At 31.8% G+C, this 18704-nt stretch overlaps 1 protein-coding gene across 1 annotated transcript; it reads right to left on the bottom strand.

Annotated features, from left to right (window-relative positions):
- Positions 1-17205: 17205 nt before the first annotated feature.
- Positions 17206-17943, bottom strand: LOC124542456. Its single transcript, XM_047120404.1, has one exon. The coding sequence runs from the start codon at positions 17941-17943 to the stop codon at positions 17206-17208; it is 738 nt and encodes a 245-aa protein (XP_046976360.1).
- Positions 17944-18704: the final 761 nt, after the last annotated feature.

Genomic DNA, 18704 nt, shown 5'->3' with positions numbered 1-18704 from the left:
ATACTTTAAGTTTAATTCGAATTACCACTTCTACCGATTTCACAATTAATAATTTTCCGAGTCATTTTTATTTTGTTATGTGCATTCTTACATAGTTGGCAAAAGTGGCGCTATGATTGTACGTCCTTACATTATAAAGCTCGTACATTCGTTGCCTACTTTTATGAATTCCAATAGTAGCCCAATCATTGAATTTCAAAAAGTTTTTTGTATTAACTGTTTTAGAAGTGAATATTGCATTAAACTTGTTTCTAATTAATTTGAATAGGTTATTATACAAAACGTTTGGATTATCACTAAGAGCTAGCTGTAGGTGATTGGCCATAATATTACTTCTAAACTTCTCAATACGACTTCTGGTCAAAGGAACAAACATTATTTTTTCGCAATTGCTTATTTTTTTAATATGAAAATTAAATAAAGCCTGTTGTCTACAGTGATCAGAATTTAGTTTATTAATAATCATTTTATTTTGTGGAATATGGGTTGCAAATATATTGTCTATGCAAGTTGCTGTGGAATCTGTTATTCTAGTTGGTTCTAAGAACAGATTTACCAGATTATATGAATTTAACAATGACCTGAATCTAATACTTGTGGTTGTATTATGCAGTGTAATAAATAATTGAAGGGGGGCCAATTGTAATATACAATTGGCTAAAAATAAATTTAAATTTAAAAAATATTAATTTTCTTCGAGGCAAACTAAAAATGCGGTAGAGCTGGACAAGGTTTTTAAATTAAACAAATCCTCGAAAGAAAGTGCTCCGGAAGTCAGTTAAATAACCCTTCAACATTACAAGTAGATTTAAAGAAAAGGCAAATCTATGTTATAAATTAATTTATTCAAAAGAATATATCAAAATAATTTTAACAATTAAAAAGTCTTAAAGTAACAACAGTAACGAAATCGGGCGCCTGGATGTTTACATCCATTTAAATTCACTAATCTTAAAAAAAATATTTACTTATTGTAAATGTTTTAAAGTTAGCAAAAATTTTTTAAAGTTAGACTAAGTTATGTAATAAAAGTTACAAACAAGTCAGAAATCAAGTTTAAATAACGTTAAAATAATGTATAAATATCCTAAAAAAAAATGTTTGAATGCCAAATTTTCATAAAGTTATAAAAATGTATACTAAATCCCACGAAGTTCCAAAATTGTCGCAAAAATAAATATGTAAAAACTACATACCGAAATCCAGAGGTTAAATAATTGTTATAAAGTTTAAACTTCCTTTAAGGTTTCAAAATTTTATCTCCAGGAAAGCTTCTATCCAAATCTTCAATATATCCAAACAAATAAAGTTCAAAAGTTCTTCAAAAAGCGTTGAAAATAATCCACTCGAAGATACAGCCAAAGAAAATGATTCAAGGAATAATCCTCGATATTACAGTTGTAGAAAATAACTGTAGAAAATAATTGTAGAAAAATACCCATTTAAATTAACTGGTGAAAATAATTGATGAAAATAACCATTGAAAATAACCGGTCAATCCCGGTTATTTTCCAAAAATAACAAAATGCATCATAGGAAATATTCTAAAAATTCCCACGAGGCGACAAATATCCAAATTTATTTTTGTAATCCGACATGGATTTACTTCCAATCGTTTAAATTAAGACATACCGTGCCTTAAAACTTCAATTTTCAACAATATTCAATAGTTTAAACCAAATAAAAGTTACAAAAACTTTGAAAATAATTTAGCGTCACATTTCGACACAAAAAGCGGAAGGAAAGTGAGGTCTTAGACAAATGTCAAAGATCATCTCAAAGATAATATAAAAATAATAAATCACAATTAGGTCAGGAATGCATAATGTATAAAAAGTGCATTTTTATTTTAAATGTCAAATTTAGCGGTATTTTTAAATTATGCATAAACATAGCCTTAGAAATGGTTGTCAAAGTCAAATGACAGATGACATCCGATAACCTATGTTAGAAATTTAATATTTTTTGTTGAAATTATTTAAAAATGGATGAAACATGTAACGTGCGCCACAATTACGTTACATTACCCCGCAACCAAAAAAATAAAAGAGGAGCTCAACCTGAGAGACTCTTTTATTCGACTCTACAAAAGAGGTAGAGACCGACTCTATCAATCAAAATATTAGAGTGACATAACAAATAGTAACTCTACAAAAGTTAGAAAAATATGGAAAACAACAACAAACCATATCAAATTATAACAAAAGCTATTTCTAAACAAAAGTAATCGTTAGACAGTACCCTAGAGATGAGAACTCTAATATAGTCTCACTCGAAAGCAAAAAGTTGTCTAATTTAACTCTATTCAGAAAATGTGATAAGTAAAAGTAATTATCAAACACCTTAACCTTGGAGATGAGGACTCAATATAGCCTCACTCGAAAGCAATGAGCTGTCTAATAAAACTTGTTTCATTTAGAGTAGGAAATTATAAAGTATTTCCTTACTCGAAAGATGGACAATATATATTTTTTTAATAAAATGTTGGGTCTACGGAATATACACTAATTGGCATACCAAGAACACCAGCCTCAAAATGGTTTCAAATAAAAACAAAAGATATGATTAACGTGGCCGACGCAACTCAATACTACTTTCCGAACACGAGAGCATACAAAAAATAGTTCTAACTGTGACCGACTCTACACCATCAGCTTTTCGAACACAGTTAAACAAAACTTCCAAAAATGGGTGTCTGTGACCGGCTCAACACCACCAGTTTCCCGAGCACAGAACAAAACAGCAAACAATTGTTCCAAAAAAAATGTTATTGGAAAATTCACAAAATCGGAATATCCAAAACAAAACCAAGCTGGACTAAAGTCATAGGCAATAATCCAATATGAAGGATTACTTCTATAAAACTTCAACCAAAAATAACTTATTACTAAAATATGTAATAAAGTTCTACACAAATATCAAAAATGTTATGTACAAAACACACAAACAAAATGTTATATACGAAAGTATAAACACAAAAATATTGCAATAACAATATTCTAAAAATATTACAAAAAATTTATAAGATCTTATGAGTCAAAAGAAATATTCGGAATTATTTTTGTATGGAATCCAAAATGTCCTAAGTTAATATTAGCAAAAATACATTTGTAGAAAACATACTAGAGTGGGAATCCTATCATACTATCATCTATCAAAATCTTTGAGGCCAATTCTTTCACACATCTCATTCAATCATCTCTAACAAATGCCTCAATAACCCAAATCTAAATATAACTCTACAAAATATTTTAGAGATAATCCAAAACTATATTTTAATAATATCTTTAATATGATAACGACCAACAGTGCCTTTCTCTTAATCTTTTAATATATAAACATTATTAGAAATTTTCTCTATTACTTGAGATTTGATAAACTTAGGAGCAAGTTTAGCCGAAAAATATTGAGAAGCATTAGACAAGATGAAATTTCTTCTCCAAACTATATCACCTGACTCATAGGAAATGACTTTCCTTCCTTTATTATAATATAAAGCATTCTTTTTATAAGCATTAAATAAAGATTTGGTTACTAAATCAAAAATTGAACTTAAGAAATCTAAACTTTGTGCATAAGTTCGAGGATTACCAAATTCGATTTCATTCAAATTTGTAAATGAATTACTAAAACGATGTAATGAAGCATCAATTATGACTTCACGACCAAACATAAGAAAATTGGGAGTAAATTCAGTCGCTAAATTAATACTGCTATTCAAGGCTAACTGAACATGATATAAAAATTTTGACCAAGTTCTATGATCATCATGAACAAAACATGCTATGCAAGTTTCTAATGTTTTATGATAACGTTCAATTGGATTATTCTGAGGTGTATATAAAGTGTTATAAAATATTTTATTAATATTAAAACTTTTCAAAAATTGTACAAAATGTTTAGAAGTAAATTGAGTACCATTATCACAAATTATGATTTTTGGACAACCAAATTTAAGAAAAATATCCTTTTCTAAAAATCTACATATGGATTTTGTGGTAGCATTACATAATGGATTTAACCAACAATACTTAGAAAATACATCTAATACTGTGCAAATATATCTGTGTCCAGAATATGATTTTATGCTTAGTTAAATGAGTTAAACCTAGACCTTTCTTTTCATAAGAAATTTCTTCAAAAAGTTTTATAATTTTATTTAATTGTTCTTTTTCAGAAGAAGAAAGTTGAACTACAGAAGTTACAGAATTTACAATTATTGAATTCTTATTTTCAAATGTTATGTTTTTAAATAATTCATGAGCTAAATTAAATGCGAGCCAAAAATCGAATCCTAGAATTATATCTGAATTTAGTGAGGGAACTACCATGAATTCTACAATGCGAGTTACATTGTCACAAGTAATTGGAATATCTATAGTACCTAAAACGTCTTGTGAACTACCATCAGCTGTACAAGCTTTATAACTACTAGTCTTAAGTTTGAATCCTAAATTGAGAAATTGCAAGTGACTATTACAACCTAGTACACTTTTATTAGCACCACTATCCAATAAACCTGTAAATGATTTACCACAAACTTGAAATTTTAAAAATGGACGTGTGTCACTATTTTTAGTAAACAAAATGGGAGCAAATTTATTCATTGAGAAAAATAGTTTTAAATAATTACACCAATTAGAAAAGTCTTCACGAATTTCAGAAGCATTAGGTTTAGAAATTTTAATATTCAAAATCAAAATCAAAATAAACTTTATTCAAGTAGGCTTTTATAAGCACTTTTGAATCGTCATTTTACAATTAAGTGAAGCTACCACCGGTTCGGAAAGTAGATTCTACCGAGAAGAACCGGCAAGAAACTCAGTAGTTACTCTTTTTTAACATTTAAAAAATACAACGTCATGTTAATTAAATACAATTTTTTCAATTAATGTATCCTGCTTGGAAGTCAACAGGTATTAACTCCACGCTTTTTTATCATCTACAAAATCTTGTATCGAATAGTATGCTTTTTCTACCAATGTATTTTTAACAAACGATTTGAATTTACTAAACGGCAAAGTTAAAAATTTCTGCGGAATTTTATTATAGAAACGGATACCTTGCCCCAAGAAGGATCCATTGACTTTGCGGAGTCGGAAACTTGGCGTTATAAGTTTATCCTTACTTCTAGTGCATATACAATGATTATCACTGATTTTATCAAAGTGATCAATGTTACTGTAAATATACATGATATTGTTGTAAATATATTGCGACGCAACAGTAAGTATTCCTACTCTGTTAAAAACATCCCGAAGAGAGTCTCTAGCTCCAAGATTATAAATAAACCGAATTGCTCTCTTTTGTAAAATAAAGACAGATTCAATATCTGCAGCGTTACCCCAAAGTAATATGCCATATGACATAATACTGTGAAAATAACCAAAATAAACTAAACGAGCGGTATCAATATCAGTTAGTTGTCTAACTTTTCTAACCGCGTATGTTGCGGAGCTGAGTCTTCCTGTTAGGGATGATAAATGAGAAGTCCACTGAAGTCTGGAATCCAATTCTATTCCTAAAAACATCGTAGTATCAGCTACTTCAAGGCGGTCACCATTTAAAGATATATTATAATTTTGCTTGCTAACATTAGGTAGGGTAAAAACTACACATTTTGTTTTTTGAGCATTCAAAACTAAATTATTTACTGTAAACCAATTGTGTATCTGTAATGTTGTCAGATCAACTGATTCTTTATTAAGGACCTGTGTCTGACAAAACCTTACTCGTTACTCGAGTACAATTATTGCAAAATTTAGTGATAACATTTAATTTACCACATTTAAAACATATAGTGCCTGGAATCTTTATACACTGTTTATAAGTATGTCCAATTTCTTTACATTTTAAACAAGTTAATGTTTGAACTGAATTAATATTTTTAGTCTTGAAGTCTGAGTTATTATAACTATGTTTATTATTTAATATTCGAAATTCATCAATCTGTTTTGAAAGTTTTACTAAATCATCAATAGAATTTATTGAACGACCTACCAAATGAATAGAGTAGCTAGGCAGCATGTTATGTTTCAATATTTCTAATATAGTATGTTCAGATAAGGGATAAGTCAGTCTATTTGACATATCTACAATTTCAATTATAAAATCTGATAAAGTTTCAGTTTGTTTTTGTTTTCTAATTCTTAAATTATATTCAAGTTGATAATCAAAATCTAGTTTGTCAAAACGCTTTAGTAATTCTAATTTAAGATGTTTCCAAGAATTAAGCGAACTACGTATAGATCTAAACCACTTGAGAGCAATGTCAGTAACTACTTCAGTAAAGGATGGCAATATTTGGTCATCACTAATATCTCAACTCACACAGTATTCTTCAAATGTTAACAAAAATTCACGTATGCACGTTTTACCATTAAATTTATATTTAAACTTAGACAAATCTACTCGTTTATAGTATTGAGGTTGTTATTATTCATAGATAAAGTGTTACTAAAAAATTGTGGCAAGTCTGCCGACAAGTCTACTAAATCATTAGAAGCAGAAGGCTGAAGAAATGTTCGTCTCTAGCATCTGAGAATGTTCCGCATTAATTATATTAGGTGTTAAATTTTTGTCACCACTATCATCAATAGATGGTTTAAGAGTTAATTCATCTCTGTCAGTCATGGTTTATTTCCTAAAATAGAATTGATAATGGAACGAAAAGCTTTACTTCAAAACATAAAAAAGTTATAAACTTGGCATTCAAATTACATAAATACTTAACATTAGTATTTAGTACAAAATGATTCTAACAAAAATTATACATATGTAAATACATAGTACATATTCAATACTAGACAAGAGCAGTAATTGTAATTCAGGTCCCTGGCTGAGGGCGCCAATTGTAATAAAAAAATTGAAGGGGGGCCAATTGTAATATATAATTGGCTAAAAATAAATTTAAATTTAAAAAATATTAATTTTCTTCGAGGCAAACTAAAAATGCGGTAGAGCTGGACAAGGTTTTTAAATTAAACAAATCCTCGAAAGAAAGTGCTCCGGAAGTCAGTTAAATAACCCTTCAACATTACAAGTAGATTTAAAGAAAAGGCAAATCTATGTTATAAATTAATTTATTCAAAAGAATATATCAAAATAATTTTAACAATTAAAAAGTCTTAAAGTAACAACAGTAACGAAATCGGGCGCCTGGATGTTTAATTGAATATTTACTTATTGTAAATGTTTTAAAGTTAGCAAAAAATTTTTAAAGTTAGACTAAGTTATGTAATAAAAGTTACAAACAAGTCAGAAATCAAGTTTAAATAACGTTAAAATAATGTATAAATATCCTAAAAAAAAATGTTTGAATGCCAAATTTACATAAAGTTATAAAAATGTATACTAAATCCCACGAAGTTCCAAAATTGACGCAAAAATAAATATGTAAAAACTACATACCGAAATCCAGAGGTTAAATAATTGTTATAAAGTTTAAACTTCCTTTAAGGTTTCAAAATTTTATCTCCAGGAAAGCTTCTATCCAAATCTTCAATATATCCAAACAAATAAAGTTCAAAAGTTCTTCAAAAAGCGTTGAAAATAATTCACTCGAAGATACAGCCAAAGAAAATCATTCAAGGAATAATCCTCGATATTACAGTTGTAGAAAATAACTGTAGAAAATAATTGTAGAAAAATACCCATTTAAATTAACTGGTGAAAATAATTGATGAAAATAACCATTGAAAATAACCGTTGAAAATAACCGGTCAATCCCGGTTATTTTCCAAAAATAACAAAATGCATCATAGGAAATATTCTAAAAATTCCCACGAGGCTACAAATATCCAAATTTATTTTTGTAATCCGACATGGATTTACTTCCAATCGTTTAAATTAAGACATATCGTGCCTTAAAACTTCAATTTTCAACAATTTTCAATAGTTTAAACCAAATAAAAGTTATAAAAACTTTGAAAATAATTTAGCGTCACATTTCGACACAAAAAGCGGAAGGAAAGTGAGGTCTTAGACAAATGTCAAAGATCATCTCAAAGATAATATAAAAATAATAAATCACAATTAGGTCAGGAATGCATAATGTATAAAAAGTGCATTTTTATTTTAAATGTCAAATTTAGCGGTATTTTTAAATTATGCATAAACATAGCCTTAGAAATGGTTGTCAAAGTCAAATGACAGATGACATCCGATAACCTATGTTAGAAATTTCATATTTTTTGTTGAAATTATTTAAAAATGGATGAAACATGTAACGTGCGCCACAATTACGTTACAGCAGTAAATTTATATTAAAATCTCCACAAACAATAACTTTTTTATTACATTCAGATAATTTTGATAAAACATTTTCCAATACATTTTCAAACAATTCATATAATCCACTAGGGGGCCTGTATACGCATACAACAATGACACGCTCAAGCTCTGCACTGGCTATTTCTATAGTTTGCTCAATACAAAGGCTCACAATATCTTTACGTTCCTTAAATTTAAAATGTTTACTCATAAGTATTAAAGAGCCACCGCGAATAGCTTTATTCCTACTGAACAAACTAGCCATCTGGTGCCGACTAAAGTTAAACATGACCTGATAATTCAGAAGCCAATGTTCAGTTAAACACAAAATATCAATGTAATTACAGGTCAAAAATAATTCAATATCTAGGTCCTTCCCTAACATTCCTTGAATATTTTGGTGCACCAGGTTTATTATTAGTTATTTTCTAATTTTATTATTAGTTATTTTCTTTTCTTTTTATTGGCTTCTATGGTACCTATACTATTGGTGCCAGAGACTACCTCTATTGTCTTAGAATTTAGTTTAAATTACTTGGAACATGTTCCAAAATATATAGTCTTGTATTATTATACTGCTTAATAGAAGCAGTTGTCTGGTCAACCAAACAGTTGGTTGATTTTGTAACAATAAAATATGATAGCGTGCTTGCTATCTATCTCTTATAAAAAATTGATAGGTGACACCTATCACATGTCAATAAACATGAACTATTATTAATTCTACTAATAATCAATGAGTACAATTCAAAATACTATTCATATGTGAGTAACTTGCACCTGGCATACAATAATTTGTTACTAATTGCCCCCTACACATGTCATTGAGCAAAAACACCCATATCACTTCCCATTCCATCACTATAAATTTTAGTACATTTTTTGGGAGGAACATGATGTGTTTTGCTTGGTATGGCGCTGACATGAGCTGTTGACTGAGATGGAGACACCATATTAGAGCACAGCTCAGAACGAACCCCAGAGTCAGAAGCGCCCCGACAATCACAAGCATAGTGGTTTATGAGAGAGTCAAATCGCTCCAAATTATACTTTCTTAAGTCTAGTAGATTGTTCATGGGTGCGATATGACTATTAATTTCATTTGGGGACATATCATATTTTTTTGATATGGTGTCTAATGAGCTTTTTAAATATGATATCTCAGCCTGAAGATCAGTCACAACAGCCTCATAACCTTGTCTCATATCTCTCACATTCTTATTATACTCAATCATTTTTAATTTGAGTGTATTTCTTTTCTTAGAGATTTTTTCATAATTAAGGCAATTATTTCTAGATTTTATCAATTTTTGTGTTTTCTTAATATACCTATTAATTTTAATATATTTCTTGAATTTATTTTTACTTAATACTAGACTGGAGAACCCATGTCATCACCAGTCAAATCAAATGTCGAAATGTCATTGTGACTGGTGAATGGGGACACTAATGTGGCTTTATATTCAACCAGTTCATCATATAGACACTGGGTTTGAGAGGCCTTCAAGTTGACGGCCTCATCCTCAGCTCATACTCATCTCGGCAATTATCAAACCCGACTGACTATTTCTTGCAAATTATTTTTTTGTTCTTCCATTTCTACAAACCGTAAATGCGAAAGCTCGGATTTTAATGTGTTGTTATTATTCAGAATTTGCAAGAATTCTTGTTCATTATCATCCCTTTCTTTTAACAGTAGATCACACAGAGACCTGGATGCTTTTAGTTCCTGGAGCGTGAGCTGGAGTTGTTCCTCGGCCTGACGCGCCTTGGTGCTACGAGTCATCATGTTTTATAAAAATAGAAGTTGTTAGATAAAATAATATAGACGGAGTCAGTGTGATCAAACAGCTGCTGTAATATTTGACTTATAAATTGTTAAATAGAGTTTCTATGGTAAGTTAGAGGGATAACAAGAAGTTGAACAAGAAAACTTTTTAAAATTGAGTTCGTTACCTACGTAATGTCAGTTAACGAACACAACACGAGAAAACACTGCACATTAACGAACGACACTCAGTATATTTATATAATTTTTATATATTACATTAATAACTTGATATAAATATAAAATTGAAGCTAATACAGTTATTTTTTATAAAAAAATAATAATTTTTATTTATTGAGAGAAGTTTTTTATGACATTTGGATAGTTTTGCCACGATTTGGCTAGTGTTGTTATAAAATTAAACCATTTTTACTTATTAGGATCAATATTAATTATCTATACCTACAGCAATGATATTATTTACTTTACAGTTACATAATTTTGAATAGTTTTGTCTTAGGAACCAACTCATTTAATCGAAACTACTTGCAATGCTGCCGTTGAAGAAATCAACAATTGCTTAAGCCCTTCTTTAGAAAATGATTGTCTCTCTGATTTTGGCGAGCCTGGACCGTCACCCACAAAATTATTGACATTGGAAAATGTTTCTCTTATTGACTTAAATGATGATTTATATTTATCACATTCGAGCAATGGTGGCGAGCCTGCACCAGATGAATGTATTTTGTCATCAAGTGATTTTTCGATTTCGCAAACAAGCAATAATGTTCATAATGCTCTTGATACAAACATAGAAACTAATACTACCGATATTGCTGGGTTTGAGTCTACCATACCTGGTCTTCAAAATCGGAAACACAAGCGCAGAGGTCAAGCGGAGCCTATGGAATGGAAGAAGAATTTGAGGAAAAACAGAAGACAGAAAGGTGAACCTTACCTCTCCAGTAAAGGCGTTTTAAAACCAGGAAAATTATTGGGTGAATCGAAGTGTATGGAGACGTGCCGAGAAAAATGTACGATCAGATTTAGTGAAGAAGAGCGGCTGGAAATCTTTTCATCTCTTTGGAACATTGATAATATAAATCAGAAGAGGGAATATATTGAAGGCTTAGTAAATCGAATACCTACACAAACAAAATGAACTGCTAACTCAGAAAGTAAAAGGAAAATGACAAACAAATATTTTCTAAAAAAAAGTAGAGCCACAGAAAAGGAAAAGGTATGTCAAAAATTCTTTTTAGCAACATTAAGTGTTTCAGAAACATTTGTGAGATTTTGTTTCAAAAAACTGACTGAAACTAATGTTGTTGACGCTGATAGACGTGGCAAACACGTACCACATAATTAAAAGTCTGAAGATACCAGTCAGTTCATACGAGATCATATCAAATCATTTCCCTCAATGCACACTATTCCCGAAAAGATACAAAAAAAGAGTTCATAGACCAAGATCTGAATGTAGTCAAAATGTATGAGATTTATAGAATTAAATGTCGTGAAGAGCACAGAGAACCTGTTGACATAGCTTATTACCGTATAGTTTTTAATAAAGAATTAATTATTGGTTTCTATAGACAACGGAAAGATTTGTGTGACAAATGTTTTACTTTCCAACATTTGAATGCAGGAGAAAAAGAGAAGGAGAAAGAAGAATACGAAAAATATTTAAAAAGAAAAGTTACTGCACGACGACATCGTGATGAAGCAAAAATGTTAGCACAATCTGGTGATATACATTTCGTTGAATATAACTTGGAAACCATTTGTAATTGCCCTTCATCATCGTCTAAGCTAATTTATTACAAACGGCGAATTGCAATTAACAATTTTACGACGCTGGATTGAGACAGAAAAGCGTAACGTTTTCTGTTATTGCTGGCACAAAGGTATTGGAAAAAGAGGGGCTGTTGAAATCGGGTCATGTTTATTAAAATATTTGAAAACCAAAGCAGATGGTAAACCAATTACATTTTTATCAGATACAGTAGTAAAGCTGATAAGCTTTACTACTGTACTGCATTGAAGCTTTCAATATACCAGACATTAACCAAAAGTATTTTGAACTTGGGGACAGTCAAATGGAAGCAGATAACATCCATGCAACTATTGAACTGGCTAAGAAGAATATACCTTTATTTCATCCATCTGGATTTTATACAATTATGAGAAAAGCTTCTCGAAAAAATCCATATGACGTCCATGAAATGGGAACAGAAGACTTCGTAGATATTAAGTACCTAAAAACTATATTAGTTAAGAATGCTAAAGTGGACTGTGATGGAAATGCTGTTAACTGGCTAAAAATAAGATGGCTACAGTATCGTAAAGAAGACAATAAACATATGTATTTTAAATATGATCTGGAGGATGATGATTTTAAAATGATTAAAATTATAAGAAGAGGCAAAAGACTACCTGTGGAACAAATTGTGTTGAAAAATGTATATGACAAACCCTTACCCATTTCTAGTCAAAAGTATGACGATTTACAAGACTTATGCAGACGAGGCATCATTCCAACGCAATACTATGATTTTTATAAGGGTTTTCAGTTGGAACTCCAACAACAGATGATGAAGATAATTAAAATTTTCTCAACACTGATATGCTGATTACTGGTTTTATTAGTTAAATTGTACTTTTTCAGGAGTAAATAAAGATTATTGATTTATTGCCTATTTAATTACTCATTTTATCACTACAATGACATAGAAATAATGAAACGTAACTACACAAATGACGTATTTAAGTTTGTTAACAACATAAGTTTAAAATTAATTAAGGGCCACAATAAATAAATAATTTCTATTTTTTTTAAAGCTCTAATAGTAATAATAATAATAATAATAATAACTCTTTATTGTACACACACACTAAAAAATAAATTTTACATTTAATAACACAATATATGAAAAAAGAAGAAATGTACAACAGGCGGTCTTATCGCTTAAAAGCGATTTCTTCCAGACAACCAGCGTGGAGGAGTTAATGTGAAAAAGCGGAAAGCGGGTGTACTGCACAGGGTTAAATACTTTATGAAATTATATTTATACACAAATTATTACACTAGACAAGGAAGATACACTACACAAATACCTTAATATATATCAAAACATATAAATATACATACATAAACAAATACTCCCGAACATATGTAAATAAAAATAAAGATAAAGATACATACATACAAACATACATACAAACATACATACATACATACATACATACATACATACATACATACATACATACATACATACATACAAACAAACATACATACATACATACAGATATAGACAGCATGACATAAACTTATGTACGAGTACAGACGAATACAAATACATATGAATAGCTAGTAGCAATGTAATTGACAGAACATTTAAAGTCCTAAATAGTATTGCTTAACCTTAATTTTAAAAGATTCAAGTGATTTCGCTTGTCTGATGTGAACCGGAAGGGTATTCCACAAGCGTGCTGCTTCAATACAAAAGGACTTGCTGTAAAAAGTAGTGGAGTGACTGCGAATTTTCAATGTAAGACGTTCACTGGAACGAAGCGATCGATTGTGGGAGTCACAGAGAAATTCAAAGTTTTCCTTCAAATACAAAGGGAGAATAGGACTAAATAATATTGAATATAGAAGAGAAAGTATGTGCGTGCTCCTGCGAAGGCGTATGGGAAGCCACTTGAGCCCTTCACGAAACTCAGAGACGTGGTCATACTTGCGAAGACCAAATATGAATCGAATACAGAGGTTTTGTAGACGCTCAAGTTTATTCAGCTGATCCTCCCTTAAGTCTAGATAGCAGGTGTCGGCGTAATCAAGGATAGGATGAAGAAGAGATCGTGCAAGAGCAACTTTAGTAGGAATAGGAAGAAAATTCCGCAACCTTCGTAGTGAACCGATGGTTGAAAATATTTTCCTGCTAACTTCACATATCTGTGGATCCCATGACAGAAATTTATCAAATATTATACCCAGGTTCTTGACAGTTTCACTGTAGGGGATAATGACACCAGCAAAAGTAATTTGCGGCACATTCGAGTAATTAATCCGCGAACTGAGCTGTTGACTTCCGATAATTATAGCTTGCGATTTGGATGGGTTAACCTGCAAACCAAACTCTCTGCTCCATCTGTTAATACGTTCGAGGTCTTTATTTATGGTACCTATTGTACTAGGCAGATCTTCTAAGCTTGTGTGCATGTAAATCTGGAGATAGTCAGCGTACAGGTGGTAGGAAGAAAAAATATGTTTAGTAATAGAACTGATAAAAAGTGAAAATAGGAGTGGAGACATCACGCCACCTTGCGGAACACCGGCTTTGACAGTAGTCCAGTCAGAAAAAGTATCGTTAAGTCTCACTCGATGCCGGCGACCGTGCAAGTAAGAATGAAACCAGTCAATCGTTAAAGGCGATATGTTAAGAGAGCGCAATACGGCAAGCAAGATGTCAAAATCTACACTATTGAAAGCATTACTGAAATCGAGTAACGTCAAAACAGTGAGTTGGCGCTTGTCTTTAGCCATACGAATATCGTCAGTGATTTTTACTAACGCTGTAGTCGTACTATGGCCGGAGCGGAATCCGGATTGAAAGGGATTGAAAAGATTGTATCTACAGAGGAAGAGGTTAAGTTGATTATAAGTTAGACGTTCAAGAACTTTAGAGAGGAAAGGAAGAATAGAAATAGGTCGTAGATCAGAAAAGGAGGTCGAGGTGGGTTTTTTTGGCAAGGGAATGATTAAAGCATCTTTCCAACAAGAAGGAAATGTGCCACTCTCAATGGAAGAATTGAAAATATTTGCTATTATAGGGACTAGATTATCTATAATAGGAATTACCATTTGACGACTAATGCAATCAGTACCAACACTGTTAGACGATACGGCTAGAATATTCTTCTTAACATCACTACACGTGAATTGACTGAATTGAAAAGAGGGAAGATCAGTAGTTATGGAAGATGAAATTTGAGAAATTGTATTTAATTTTGTGGTATTATCAATAGTGACAGAGCAGGAAAAATGCTGATTTAGCAGATTTAAATTTATGCATTCAGAGTGTAGATCCTGTTGTTGTTTCCCAACTCCTAGGGATCTGAGGAAATTCCAAACTCGGGCTGAGTCATTTTCCTCAATAACTGACTTATAGATGTGGCGTCGACGTTCATCCCTACACACCCTGTTACAGCGATTCCGAGCTCTCCGGTACTTCTCACGATTTACATCACTGGGATCAAGTCTAAAATTAGCTTTGGCTATATCCCTTTTCTTTTGCAAAGATTTCACTTCGTCAGTCAACCATGGTGCCGGTAGATGCTTCAGTAGCACTGGTCGAATAGGAGCATGCTTGTCATAAAGTTGAGTTAAAAGGATATTGAAAGCATTTAATTTCTCATCAATTGATGAAGCATTAAGCACTCCGGACCAGTCAATATTCGACACATCCTCAACAAGCCTGTCAAAGTTAACCCTACAAAAATTACGCCTCATAACAATTCTACGTTTAGGTTTAGGAGGTCGTAGTTTGTAAGACAAGAAAAGAAGGTCATGATAGGAAAAGGCAGTAGCAGCACATTGACCGAATTTTTCGACGTGAGTATCAGAAGAGACAAGGATTAAATCGAGAAGAGAAGGTAAGCAGTTAGGAAATGTGTGAGTCGCAGACAGTGGCAATATGTGCAAATCAGCTGCTTGTACAATAGAAGTAAGGCGAGAAGTTCGAGAGTCATTTTTAAGAAGACAAGTATTAAAATCGCCCATTATTATTTTATGTATATATAGAGGAGCAAATTTTTCTAAAAGGTGTTCAAATGACATAAAATAATCGATGGTAAGGCTAGGATTATAGTAAACGCCGAGAAGAAGCTTGGTGTTGGAAAATAGGACCTCAATAAAAAGATGTTCTGCTCCGGGGCTATTTTGGTGCTGCGAGAAATCAATTACAGTAAAAGGTATGTGCGATCGCAAGTAAATGGCAACACCTCCTCCCGAACGACCTAAGCGGTCATTCCGAATCAAACGAAAACCCGGTAAGCTGTATGATGCCGAAGGGTGACATGATTTCAGCCAGGATTCTGAAATCAAAATAGCATGCAAATTATTATTTTGAAACGAAGTCAGCATATCCGAAAAATGGGCGGGAACACTCTGAGCATTAATGTGAACCACGTTAAAAAGCTTAGAAGCATCGCTAAAATGTGCGTCTAATTCATCACTAAGTGAGGGTATACTAAGAAAACTGTCATTGCTATCTGTTTCACTACAAGGAACAGAACAAAATGTATCCGACGAATCATCATCGTTCTGACTCATACTATAAATCAAAAGATAAAATTTACAAAATATAAATAAATAATAGATTTATAATGTATAATAGATAATATACTATATAATTTAAAAATGTATATTAATAAAATAATAATACTAATAATAAAAACAAAACAACTTGAGCTCAATTCACATTCCCGCCAGCCACAAGAAGATAACCAAAGCCACAATGATACCAGCCAAAGTGAGCAAAATAAAAAAAAAACAAATGCATTAACAGAAAAAAGAAAGTAGGAATAAGTAAAAATAAAATAATCAAAGTACTAGTAAAAACCAACAAAAAAATTTGCAAAATAGAATACTTAAACTTTACCCGTAAGAATCAACAATACAACCAAACATAGATAGATAAACATTTAAAAAAAAAAAAAAATACCATTAAAAAAAAATATATAGTAAAAATAGTAATAGTTAAAAAAAAGTAAATCTTTTTGAAGTTTATAAAAAAAAAAAATTCAATGAAATATTGTCAAAGTCTGTCCAAAGACAATTTGTTTAAAAATGTTTACTATAATCTACATTTATCAATAGTCTGTGACAGCCTAACTACTCTGTCATTCGATGGAATTAAAACATCAATAATAATATATAGTATTAAGTATAACCACAAAAACACATTACAATAATACTGAGCTAAGTGCATAAAAAAAGCAAAATAACTAATAAAAATGAATAATATATGACTTGTACAAAATATAAAGTGATTAAAAAATACCGTATACCGTTTACAAATCATATGACAAATAAAAACTACGGTTGCAAAATCAGATAAGAACAACTATAAAATACAAACTTGAGTAAAAATAAACAACTACTTCTTTACCAATCTCTTAGCTCGTAAAGGTGGGGTCTTGTTATCCAACGTCTTACTAGTGGCTGCAGCGCGTAGCACGGCAGATTTTGATTTTGATAGAGTGTCAATCTTCTCAAAATCCATCATTCTTTCGATTTTATGACGCGAACCGTCCGGAGCAATAACGTGTATAATTCCATCGCGCGTCCAACACTTGTCCACTCCAAAATGCCGTCTCGTCGCTACAAATAAGTCATGTCGGGCTTTGGTCAAGAACTCGGACAGTGTCACACCGGTACCCTTGAACTTTGTTTTTGCGAACCAGACCTTACTACGCATGGAGACATCCGAAAACTTAACCACAATAGGACGAGGTTTTTTCTCCGTTTTACGACCCAATCGATAGGATCTTTTGATGGAGGTCGTAGAGAACTGGTCGATATGGAGATGTTCAGCGACAAGACTGGTCACCCGCGCCGAAGTATCTTCCGACTTCTCTTCAGGCACACCGTGGAAAAGCAACATCTTCCTACGGGAACGCATTTCAAGTCGGTCGAATTCACATGTAAATAATTCTACCTGACGTTGGAGAGAATTCAAAGCCGTGATGACGAAGGTTTTAAAAGCAGCAAATTCTGTAGCGAGAGAAGAGGCAGTGACTGGAGAATTAGTTTTTTGGAGATCTTGCTGGAAGTCCTTCATCGTCGTATTGAATTGTTCAGCCATTGAAGCCAATATCTCTTTAATCGACTCCATTGAGGTTACTTCACTTGTGATGAAGAGAATCAAAATACTGTTCGATGGCTTGTGCGACGTAAATTAGCACAGGATAATATTAGCTGGGCGGTATAGTGAACTATCAGTACATATTTTTTACTATTTGCGTATTATATCCTATTTAATTAAATATAAAACTAATTTTAAAACAGAGATGTTGTGTACTCAATGCCTACCCGCAAAAAAAAAAAAAAAAACCGTAATGTAATAGTATGGCAGTAAATAAAAATGTTTTATTTTCATAGTAGTATTTTATCTTTTTTTTATGGTATAGTTTGGCAGACGAGCGAGCAGAGGGCCACCTGATGGTAAGTGGTAACCATCACCCATAGAAAATGACGCTGTAAGAAATATACTATTCCTTACATCGTCAATGTGCCACCAACCTTGGGAACCAAGATGTTATGTCCTTTGTGCCCGTAGTTACACTGGCTTACTCACCCTTCAAACCGGAACACAACAATACTGAGTACTGTTATTTGGCAGTAGAATAACTGATGAGTGGGTGGTACCTACCCAGACGGGCTTGCACAAAGCCCTATCACCAAGTAAAAATTTATTTTTAATAAGCTGGTAAAGTGTAAATAGCGGAATTATCACAGTATTTTTGCTTTCCTGTAAAATTGAGAAAATGTAGATACGTCTATCTGACTCTTACACCGCGATATACGACTTATCCTACCATACTTGCAAGAAAAGTGCACGTACATTTCTTTGACACATGACCTATAACGAAACTG

The sequence above is a fragment of the Vanessa cardui genome, chromosome W (genome assembly GCF_905220365.1).
Source record: "Vanessa cardui chromosome W, ilVanCard2.1, whole genome shotgun sequence".
Taxonomy (NCBI): domain Eukaryota; kingdom Metazoa; phylum Arthropoda; class Insecta; order Lepidoptera; family Nymphalidae; genus Vanessa; species Vanessa cardui.
The sequence above is the reverse complement of the archived record's forward strand: the minus strand, read 5'-3'. Positions and strand labels throughout refer to the sequence as shown.